This window comes from Physeter macrocephalus, chromosome 9 (genome assembly GCF_002837175.3).
Source record: "Physeter macrocephalus isolate SW-GA chromosome 9, ASM283717v5, whole genome shotgun sequence".
NCBI lineage: Eukaryota > Metazoa > Chordata > Mammalia > Artiodactyla > Physeteridae > Physeter > Physeter macrocephalus.
In genome coordinates, this window is record NC_041222.1 from 8747126 (window position 1) to 8759121 (window position 11996).

The following is an 11996-nucleotide window of genomic DNA, read 5'->3' on the forward strand; positions in this document are numbered from 1 at the left end:
TTTTTAAAACAATAGGATCGTTTTGCACTTACAGTTTTGCAATATGCTTTAAGCTTGGTTCATAACCTTAGATCATGAATATCAGAATGACTTCTAGTTTCCTCTTATTTTTTAAATTAAAATATATTTAATTTTATTACACATACTGAGTGGAATTCATACCAAATATCAGCAAATATGTATAAATTTACACAAGTGAAATCCCTCTTTGTATTCTTCTCTGTTTACTTTTCCATTCAACAATATATCATGGGGAGGTTTGCATGTCAATAAATAGAGATTTATGTCACTGTATTTAATAATCTCATAAAAGTCTGTATTAGAGATATGCCACCATTTTTTTAAGCAGTCCCCTATAAATGGGCCTCTAGGTCATATATTTTTTTCCTGAAATTATAAACAATCTTGTTTAATTATATTTTACCATAAAGATATTTTTTAACCATAAAGATCAATTTTTAAAAATTCAACATGAATCCCAAGAATGCTGCAGAATCTTCTTCTCTGGCGATCAGATAAACCTGGTTTGAATCCGGGTCCTGCCACTTCCTGGCTTTGTGACTATGGACAAGGAGGACCATCCCTCCCAGACTCTGTTTCCATGTTGGAGGAATAGGAATATGTGTAGTCACCTCTGGGTTAAGTGCCTGGCCCTGTGCCTGGCCTATAGGTGACAGGTAGCACTTGTGGTCAGAGCATCTCCAAATGGTGGATGTGTGTGAACATCTGTGGTTTAGCCCTAGAGCTCAGAGCAACTGTGAGCTGTGTGGTTTAGGGTGTGGGAAGTTTAGCCACTTTTGTCCTCTTCCCTTGACTGGTACCATTTGTATTCCCTGGACAGTTGGGGGTCAGATGGGTTTTGCATTCCCAAGCTACATATTTCTCTCTCTGGCACAGTTCTGGGCAATCTAAAAATGCAGTATCGCTGTCACCAGCTCGAGGAAGACACGGAGTCTGAATAATTTAACATGTCACCACCATCCATCATGATACCAAGAGCACGGGAGATGGAGTGTGGAGGAGTGGGTCAGCTGGGGGCTGCAGCACAGGTTTGTGGACAGGGCAGCCCAGTAAGAGAAAGAACATTTGCAGTGAGTTAATTCTCAGGCCCAGGATAGACTATACATCCTAACAATTGCTCCAGCCTTTTCCATAATATGGCTTTCAAGTTGTTCAGATGCCCTGATTTGCCCCAGAGCAAACCTGGGGTCAGGTCTCTCCTTGCCACAAAATGTCTGTGTCATCTTGGGGGAGTCTCTATAAACTTCTGAATGTCTCAGTTTACTTATCAGCAAAATTGAGATAATTCCCATGTAGAGGGCTCAGCATCATGCTTGGAATATTTTAACTGCTTCCTCACCAGGAAGGAAACTCCAGAACGTCGGGAAGTTTTGTCTGTTTTATTCACTGCTTTATCCTCCCTCAGTGCCCAGAAACAGTGTTTTGATACAGAGTGGGCACTTGGTCAATAATCGCTGAATGAATGAATAAAAAAAATGAGTGTTGTGGTTATTTGAGGTGACTACTGGCTCTGGGACAGACTGACTGGTCACCCTCTGTGACCTCAAACACTGGGTCAGGATGCCTTGAGCCTGGACGCTTTCAACAGGGCTCTGTGACGTCTCCACTTTGCTCTTACAGTTCCCCATTATACAGTTTTATCATGAGTCTTGTGATGTTACAAAGCAAACAGAGGATCTCTCTCTCTCTTTTTTTTAAACATTTTATTTATTGAGGTAAAATTCACATAACATAAAATTAACGATCATCTATTTAAAAGTGTGTAATTCATTGTCATCTAATACATTCACAAGGTGTGCAAACATCACCTCTGTTTAGTTCCAAGACATTTCCAGTACATCAAGAGGAAACCCCATACTCATTAGCAATCACTCCCTATTCTTTTCTTCCCTCTCCACAGCCCTGGCAATCACTATTTCTTACTTATTTCAGATGTTTTCTATACATAGAACCATACAACACATGACTTTTTATGTCTAGCTTCTTTCACTTAGCAGAATGTTTTGCTAAGTTCCAAAGTGCTGTTTGCAAGGTCCATCCATGTTGTAACATGTGTCCAGCATTCATTTTTATGGCTGGATAATATTCCATTGTATGAATATACCCCATTTTGTTTATCTGTTCATCAGCTGATGGACATGTGGGTTTCCACTTTTGGCTATTGTAAGTAGTGCTGCTATGAATATTCATGTACCAGTATTTATTTGAATACCCTCTCCAATTCTTTTGGATATGCCTAGGGGCAGAATTCCTGGGTCATGTGTAATTTTATGTTTAACTTCTTGAGGAACCAACTGTCAAATTGTTTTCCACACTTTCTGCACCATTTTGCATTCCCACCAGCAGTGTATGAGTGTTCCAATTTCTCTACATCCTTTCCAACACCTGTTATTTTCTCATTATTTTGATTGTGGCCAACCTAGTGCCTAAGAAGTGGTATCTGTCTCATTGTGGCTTGGATTTGCATTGCCCTAATCACTAAGGGGGGTTTTGAATCAGACAAAATCCAGGTTCAAACTGGGGGGCTCCGCGACTTATAATTTGTGTGATCTTAGATAAGCAGTATTGAGGTTCTGAAGGCTGGTTTGCCCCTCAGTAAAACTGGGATGATTCTTACCTCTCAGACCCCATGTGAAGTGTGGATGGGATATTGTGTATAAGGTGTCCAGAGCGGTGCTTATCCCACTATGGTATGTGCTTTGCCCATCTTCTTCATGCTCCATCCCAGACCACTCAGGACCAGAAGGAACAGAGGCCTATGGAACAAGGGCAAAGGAGCTGCTACTTTCTCTCCTTTCCTCTTGCCAGCCTCTGCCATTCTCACTTTCTCTCGGCCCCTAAATAGAAATACTTGAGCAGCCCTGTATAATTAATGGCTGCACTTTAGTTCACTGTATCACCAATTTCATATTAAAATGCTAGCAGAGGGGACCCTTTTCCATTTGTCTGAATCATCTCCAAGTCAGTCTGTAATTGGCCTGTGGCCCCTGCAGATTCTATGGACACTCAGAAGCTGTACACCTTGGGTGGCTGTCACCTCCCTACAATGTCACAGAAGGCAGGGAGTCGCCACTCCCACTCAGTGGCATTTCCATTTCTTCTCCTAGACTCAGGCAAGCACTGAATTAATGAGGAGTATGCCCTCACTCTCACTTCTCTGATCTTTGTGCTGTTTACGTACACCGTATCATTTTCCTCCTAGTGACCATGTGAGCTGAGAGTTACTGTCCTCTTTTTAAAGATGAATTCAGACAGTTTGGGGGCCTTGCCCAAGCCCACACACCTAATAAGTGGGACCACGGTTAGAACGCATATCTGACTCCAGTACCCTAATTTCTTGTACAGAAGTACATGACCTCTCATGACTCATGGATTAAACCAATCTAAAAACCTACTAGCCTTTAAGTGCCTGAGGGCAGAGACAATGGTTATTGTCTTTTAACGGAATCTGAACTACACCATTTTTCATCCAAATCACATTAAAAAAATTCAGCACCTTAGTGGGGCCCGTGGCTTATTCATCTCTCCAGATTCTGGTCCTTAATTATACACAGGAAATGTGTCATTTAAGTGCCTTCAGAACTGTGCTCTCTGATATGATAGGCAATTGAAATGTGGCTAGTCTGTGCTGAGATGTGCTGTGAGCATAAAATATACACTGGATTTTGAAAACTTGTGAAAAAATATTAAATATTTCAGTAATAATAATTTTATGTTAATTACAAGTTAAGATGATAATATTTTGAATATATTGGTTGAATCCAATATATTCTGAAAATTAATTTTATCTGTTTATTTTTTACCTTTTTAATGTGGCCACTAACATTTAAAATTGCATCTGTGGCTTGCATTATATTTTGCGGTTGATGTAGAGGCAGCCTCTCTGAGCCTCAGTTTCAACGCTGAACATGGTACCTTGGTACTTACAGGAGGGACGTGAGGGCCAGAGCTGTGGGAATGGAGGGGGGACCTGGAGAAGCCAGGGGCTTGGTCTTGGGGTATGGGAACATGTGGAATGCTGGAGGCATCTCTAGGGTCTAGCTGAGTGTGATGAGAGTTCCTATCTGTAGTACAATTGCTGAGGTTCCAGGGAGGAGCGGTGAAGAGTGGAAAATGTGCCCTGGTTCTGGGGACAAGTGACAGACCTGCTGATCCTCAGGGGTCAAGATCATCAAGCTTTTGCTACCGCTCTACCTCTGCTCTCATGCACACACACTTTCCCAGGTTATCGTAGCCATGAGGCAGGCTTTGCAGGCAGACCTGATTTCAATACCAGCTCCCTCACTCAGCACCTCTTATCACCTGTCTCTGAGGCACGGCTTATTCATCTGTGAAACAAGGTTCATAATGCCTTCCTTACAAGGATGGCGGTGGGCATTAAATGAAGTCTTTACTCATATTTTATTGTGCATCCGCCTCGGGACTAAGGGAATAGACTGCAGCCACTGTCTGGATTTGAACTGTGGGGTTATAGCTTATGAGCTGTGTGACCCCGGGCAGGTTTACTGACTTTCCTTGTGCCTTCATTTCCTCATCCGTTAAAAGGGGAAGGAAAGGATTAACCTACTTCTTAGGGTTACTGTAAGGATTAAACGAGGCAATGCAGGTAAAGGGTTTAGAACCATGCCTGGCAGAGGGACAGTGCTATGGAAGGCTTAGCTTTTCTTATTATATTCCAATTGCCTGCTGCCTTTTCCACCCCCCACTCCCCTTCACCCCCTGCCACAGCTAGACTGTCCCAGTAGGGAAAGACTCCTGTCTGAATTCTGTCTTCCACATTCACCATAATAGGCCATTTGTTTGGGAAAGGAAGGAAGATGAGAAAGAGGAGGAGAGGAAGGAAGGAAGGGAGGGTTTAGCTGCAATGTTTAAAAGTACTGCAGTAGCAGTAAAGAGCATGGACTAGACTCCTGACAGGCAGATCCCTGCCTTTTCCTCTGCTGCCCAAACACAGCAGGAAGTGTGACAGGTGCTTCCTGTACTTAAGGCAGCTATTTCATCCCATGCCTTCATTTTCCTCTTGGCCAAAAATCATGTGTAGATGAACAAAAGTCCCTCCCTCCCTCCCTTCCTTCCTTTTTCTGTAACAGTAAAATATTTTAATGGAAATTTTAAAAGCCTACTGGTCTCTAAGACCTCTGCTCTTCCACTGCTTCCAGAATCTCCATGGGGCGTCTGCCAACTCCATTTCAAAGGAGAGCCTTTAAATGGGGAATTGCATCCGGTAGAATCTGGAGTCTCCTGCTGCCTCCAGGTCCAGCTTTTAGTTGCTGGCGATTGGGGACATGAGCACTGAGGGACAGGGACAGATAGTGGCTGAAGACACATTTGGGGACAGTGATCAGGTATTGTTGTCCCTTGTTCTCTCCCATTCATTACAACATACTGTCTCCAGGAAGGAGGAGGACAAGTATTCATTTTTTTTCCATTTTACAGAGCATTAAACTGAGAAACAGTGTCATTACAGTTAAAAATTTGAGCTTGGCCGTCGGACACCCTTGGGTACCAAGTCTGACTTCACTCGTTGTTCACAAATCACCTTCCTTTCTGAACATTGGTCGCTTCATCTGTAAAGCTGGCATCATGATACCTCCCTCCCATGAGGGCTGTGAGTTTGGAATGAGATGATGTACGCAAAGCTCATAACACAGCACTTGACACCTTGATGCTTAAAGGACAATCTTCTTTCCCCAAGGTTCCCTCTTGAGTTGTTTGCAGGGAAAGCAGTTTACATACTGGAGAGCCCAAATTTGGAGCTGGACAGTGTAGCCCTGAGTCATAACTCTCCTACTCGTCAGTTGTGTGACTTTGGGCAAGTAACTTTGCCTGTGTGTGTCTTTATAGTATTGTCTTGTATGTGAATTACACCTTCCTTACGAGTATATCACAATGAGGATTGTATGTGATAATGTATAGACATCTTCTAGATACATAGTAGCTTGCTACATGTGTTGCTGGAATGAATGAATGTGTAATAACTGTTATAGAAAGCATGTCTAAGAGTGGGATTTTTGTGGACTGAACATCATTTCAAATGCCCCACCAGAGGAAATGACAAAGTCAATCCTTTCACAAATTGAACAACATTTTCCTCTAGCGTCTATTTTTCTTTTCTTCAGGTGGAATTTTTGGAATAGGTAATAGGTTTGCACAGTGCCTGATCCAAAAGATACAAAACATTTACAGGGAGAAGTAGTCTTCCTCCAGCGCCATCCTTCAGCCACTTACGTCTCCACCCAGGACAACCATGTTTACCAGTTCCTTGAGTCTCCTCCCAGATGTAGTCTGTTGATGTAGGTGTCTGAAGCTCCATTCACTAAACAGTTTCCTAAACCAAACTCCCTCTTGTTTCCCACCCAACATGCTCTGAGGCTCTCCCATCACCATTTCCTCTCTAGGGTAAAGAGTTCACCAGTCCTTTAAGCCCTCTCTTTCCACATCCTGGACTAAAAATAAATAAATAAATAGAGCACAGAGAAAATAAAAATTACCCATATTTCTCCCTGAAGAATTAACCGTTATTAGTAATTTGGTATATTTCTTTCTAGCCTTTTTTCCTTTATCGGTTTTGTAATCAACCATTCCTAGCGTATGAATGCATCGCCTTTTTCCCCCTCCACGTCCCTCTGAGTTTCTCTCTGAAGTATCCCTTGCACTCATCTCTTCCTCTCCATCCTCACCACCCCTGGCCTCACCTAGACCCCCATCTCCTCTTACCTGGTGATCCCTGAGACTCCTGGCTGTGCTCCCTCCCTGGCACCCATTCTGAGGTCTGTGAGCCACCGTCATGTCCTTCCTGGCATGCACAGCTGCTGAACTGATTCTCTTGCTTCAGAACCTTCCGTGACATCCAAAATTAAACCCCCAGTCCTCAGTGTGACACTTGGGGACTTTTCCTGGGTGGCTCCAACAGATCCTTCCCAGTCAGCACTCTGCTCTGGTGCCTCCTCCTGCCCGCACCCCCCTCCCCAGGGATGCTCCAGCTCTTACCTCTCCTCCCACTGAAGCCCCCCATCCATCCTTCCAGCCCTGACCTAAAACCTCCCTTCCTCCATTTTCTACCACTGAAGCCCCCCCATCCATCCTTCCAGCCCTGACCTCAAATCTCCCTTCCTCCATTTTCTACCACTGAAGCCCCCCATCCATCCTTCCAGCCCTGACCTCAAATCTCCCTTCCTCCATTTTCTACCACTGAAGCCCCCTATCCATCCTTCCAGCCCTGACCTAAAATCTCCCTTCCTCCATAAAGCCTTCCCGGGTCCTCCGTGTTGGGATGGATTGCTCTCTCCCATATTCCCAGTGTCTCATGGTGTGGAAAACATGGCCATGAATTAAATTAAAGGCTCCTTAGGATCCCATTTGTCCCCATGACTAGCTTATGATCCCCTGGCTGGCAAGGACCGGGTGGTATCTATCTTTGCTTGTCCTGTGTCTGGCTCTGGGCCTGGCATAGAGGAAGCACTTGACTGAAATGTGTGTGTGAAACTAAGTCACCTGGAATGTTTTCTCAGAGATAGTTTCATCATTCTGAGCAACAATGTACCTCTCAATTATCTGATACCCACCCCGGACCAGGTATTTAAGTATCATATCTCCTTTAATCTTCAAAGCAACCCCGCAAGGTTAACAGCTTTTCCTCTCTTTTAGAAAGAAAGAACCCAGGACTCAGAAAGGTGAGGCATCTCCTCAAGGTCACACAGCCCCAAGGCTGCCAAGCCATGGTTAGAACCCAGGTCCGAGTCATGGCAGAGCCTGATGCCGACTCCTGGGTCACTTGGGATTTACAGAAAGGAGTCTGGGGATGGGCTTGCTGATCTTCGGGATGGATGAGGGATTTAACAAGCTTCTGGAGGCCTGTGATGACTGATGGATTGTGATTTTTGCACAGGGGGAATCAGCTTTGGGAGAACCAAGGGGACGTCGGGTTCAGAGGCAGACGATGAAACGCAGTTGACATTCTACACGGAGCAGTACCGAAGCCGTCGCCGCAGCAAAGGTAACAGAGTCCTTGAGAAGGTTCCAGAACCAGGGTTTGGGGGGAAATCTGGGAAGCAGCTTTTGTCCTTCACAATAAACCCTAAATCTTCTTCAGCCTGGTCCCTATCTAGTTCACAGTGAACTTGGCGTCTGATACCCTGAATACCCAGGCTCTATTTGCTTTCTATCTTACCCCATTCCTCAAAGGATTTAAGTTTATGCAGTTTTTTAAAAATCCATCACAATAGAGAATCGGCTTGAAAGGAAAATCGGAGTAAGGAAAATAATTCAAATTCAGCTTAGATGTATGCACGGTAATCCGTGCCATGCTGTGTTGTGTAGTTCTTAGAAGGAGCTGACAGCTTAACTCAGAGATTCTAAGCAACCAAAGTGCAAAAGGAAACATACAGCAGTAAAATGCACAGGGTCTATGGGATAAAACGAGCGCTTGCTCAGGAAATTTTATTTACCTGACACAGAGACCAGACAGAGAGTTCTCCAGTTGGTTCCAATAAACAGGACTCCGGAAGGGCTTCCTGGAAGTCGAAGCTAGACAATGACCTGGGCCCAAACTTGGCTCTGTCACTGTTCATCCACAGAACAGAAGCAGTAATCCTAACAGTCCCATGTTTAAGATGGGGTAGCAATACCTCCCTCTCAGGGTAATGGTGGGGATTGATGGAAACATGAGCATCTCCTGTTTTTTTTTGTTTATTAGTTTTTTTAAATTAATTAATTTATTTTTAAAAAATTTGTATTGGGGTATAATTGATTTACAGTGTTTTGTTAGTTTCACGTGTACGGCAAATGAATCTGTTATACAAATACATATATCCACTCTTGTTTAGATTTTTTTCCCATATAGACCATTACAGAGTATTGAGTAGAGTTCCCTGTGCTATACAGTAGATAACTAATAAGGACCTCCTGTAGAGCATCTCCCGTTTAACTACAACTCCTGGCAACAAGTTTTCCCTTTCTCCACGGCCACCATCCTAATGCCTGTCCCCTGCATCCTTTGCTTAAAAACTGTTACAATCACCTTCTCAGTATTCTCACTTACTGTTTCCAACCCATTTTCAACCCTGCAGCCAGAGTGCTCATTTTAATAATGTAAATAGGGATCATTGTTGCTTCTTCTCTGCTTAGAAGCTTTAATCTGTCCCTCTGTCCTTTTGCATTTGGGAGAGAATGTGAAGTTCTTGCCACACCTACAATCCCCTGAGTGGTCTGGCCCTGCACATCTCTCCAGGGCTCCTGCTACCCAGCTCTCTTCTCCAGCACTTCGCCATCTGTCCCACCAGAAACTTCACAAACATTCTCTCCCAGAACACTTCTCCTGCCCTCTCCAACTCACTCCTACTCACTCTGACGTCTCCATTTAAATGGCATGTCTTAGCTGAGCCATCCTACGTCTAATTTCCTTGTTTCATTCTACACCAGCTCCTGTGCTGTTCCCTCTGCAGACTTCACCCCTGGAATTTTACATTTACCGATACGTTCTCTGGGCAATGTTTGCACCCTCCACTGAACTGGAAGTTCACTAGACTAGGTACATCCATTTTCACTTGTATCCAGCTTTCCAGCCCTGCACCAAACACAGGGATGGATCCATATTTTTCGTTCAACTATACATTCATATATTTGAACAAGTGAAGGATTAACCAATGAATGAAATAAATTCCTAGCCCAGTGTCTGGATTATTATGAGCGCTCAGGGTGAATGGTGGTTTTCCATCTGGTCCCTCTTGTTTTCTCTCACTCCATTCCCAGTTACTGGAAAAAAAAAAAAAAGGTCTCCTCTCCTTTCCCCTTCTCTTTTCCGCTCCTGGTGAGTAGAACTAAGGCCTCAGGCCTGCCTCTTTCACCTCAAGCCACCAGGGAAGGCTGTGCCCTGGTAGTTGGAGGAGGGCCTGAGTACTGTTGTTGAAAGCCAGTTCTGCCTGGGTTCTTCCAGCATGGTTGGAGCAAGTGCAACTCGAAGGGATGTAACAAGTCTGGGAGGTTCTCTGGCAGAGGAGGATGCACCCAAGGCTGATGGTAGAGAGAGGACATGGAGTGGGAGGAGAAAATAGACACCTCACAGGTTTTTCCTCTCTCGGTCTCTCTCTCTTTAGCCTGTCCCGTGAGAGAAATAGAAGTGGCATTGGATTCAGCCAGTCCTGGCTGTGAATTCTGACTTCACCTCATCTGCTTTGGGTGGCCGTGGATGGGCTTTTCACCTCTGGGTACTTCTCTCTGTATAAAATCGAGCTATTGATAACTACCTCACAGAGCTAGCAAGTCTAGAGATGTAAGGTTATGGGACTCACCCAAAGGTGCTCAAAACTTTTTGTTCTTTCCTCCTGAAACTTCCCTTCCCTGGAAAACAGTCTGCACCCCAAAGTATCAGCTAAAATCTCAATTTTGGCAATAGGGCCTACTGGAAAAGAGATTTATGATATAGTCTGAAAATCAACCCTTTCTTCCCTGAGCCTCAGGTTCTTTGTCAGAGAAATGGGACTGTTATTCCAAGGTGTCTGCTATGGCCAGGTAGAACCCCATCCCAAAGCAAACTGTAGTCATCAATATGGTGAGTGGGTGGAGAGGAAGAAAGACAAAGGGACTGAGGAACAGAGGCTGAGAGACATGTGCGTCTGGTGGAATTTCCCTAATCAGAAATCAGCAACCCTTCTCTGTAAATGGTTAATTAGTAAACATTTTCAGCTTTGCAGACCTTACAGTCACGATTGGAACTACTCAACTCTGCCATCTTACCTTGAAAGCTGACACAGACAACACATAAAGGAATGAACATAATGTGTCCTAATCAAACTTTATTTCCAAAAGCAGATGCTGGTCCAGATTTCACCGGTGGCTCACAGTTTGATGACCCATACCCTAAACCATCCATATCATACAGGTCACCTGTAGGACTGATCCAGGAAGCAGGAGTGAAATCTCACAATGCTTTGTGAAATGAATCTGATCTCAGGTCATACATGGTCTTGCTGCTGAAAGGAGTTTTTTGTGAAACGAAGAGTTTTATGTTTGGTCAAGTGAATACCCATCTACTCCATCATTTGTTTGGGCTGTGCCAATTCTCATGGTATTTGACAGAACTAACTGTTGAGGTAGCTGGATATGGTAGGTTCCCACCTGGCAGAATCCCACCTTTATTAACTAGAGATGACACCGCCCACAACAGAAGACTCTGGACTCACAGTCCGGAGATGTGGAGTGAAGTCTGTGGTCCCACCACCAGCACACTCAGAGACCCTTGGCTAGCATGTGCCCTCTTGGGGCCTCAGTTTTCCTATCTGTGAAACAAGGATATTTACATGGCATGTCATCAAGTCTGAAGCTCATTTTAATCTAACCTACATTTAGGGAATGGTGCTGGGCAATGTGGGAAACGGGGCCCGGGCCCCCAGCCTCAAGGTGGTTATAACCTCCTTGCGGGGGGAATGCCGCTCACACAGAGAAGCGATGCTGATCAGGATAAGCTCCTGTATAACTGAAGGTCCAGGTGAGAACTGCAGATGGCGTGTCCAGCCACAGGCACAGGGCTGAGCAGGGGACAGAGCACTGCGTGCAGCTGCCGCTGATTCCGGCAGTGAGAGCACCCAGCATCAGCCTCCCAGCCCAGCTCTGCGCGGGTGGCTGTGTGGCCTTGGGCGAGTCTCTCTCACTCTCTGGACCTCTGTTGGTTGCTCAGCCAGCTCTAGAAACTCAGGTTATCTGATTCCCAATCCCATGCACTTTCCTCTAATCTTTGCTGATTAGTTCCCCAGCAAAGAGAACCAGGGCATGAGCGCCCCCTGGTTTTGCTTATTTTTTTTGTTTTAGTTTCTTGTTTTAATGTGATAGTTCTTAAGCTGAGATTTTCTGTAGTGATAAGAACTCTTGAATTTAAGCAAAACTTTGTATGGATGTGTGAATTTTTTTTTTCCTTTTGATTCTCCCCCGCCAACACACACACACACACACACACACACACACACACACACACACACACA

General features: G+C 44.5%; 1 protein-coding gene across 3 annotated transcripts in view; it reads left to right on the top strand.

Annotated features, from left to right (window-relative positions):
- Positions 1-11996, top strand: part of ASTN2 (astrotactin 2) — a 961664-nt gene that overhangs the window by 347104 nt on the left and 602564 nt on the right. For all 3 annotated transcript variants that reach the window (XM_024126377.1, XM_024126379.2, XM_024126378.1), the window contains one exon: positions 7910-8017. In XM_024126377.1, coding sequence (XP_023982145.1) covers positions 7910-8017 — 108 coding nt within the window. The remainder of the gene's footprint in view (positions 1-7909; positions 8018-11996) is intronic.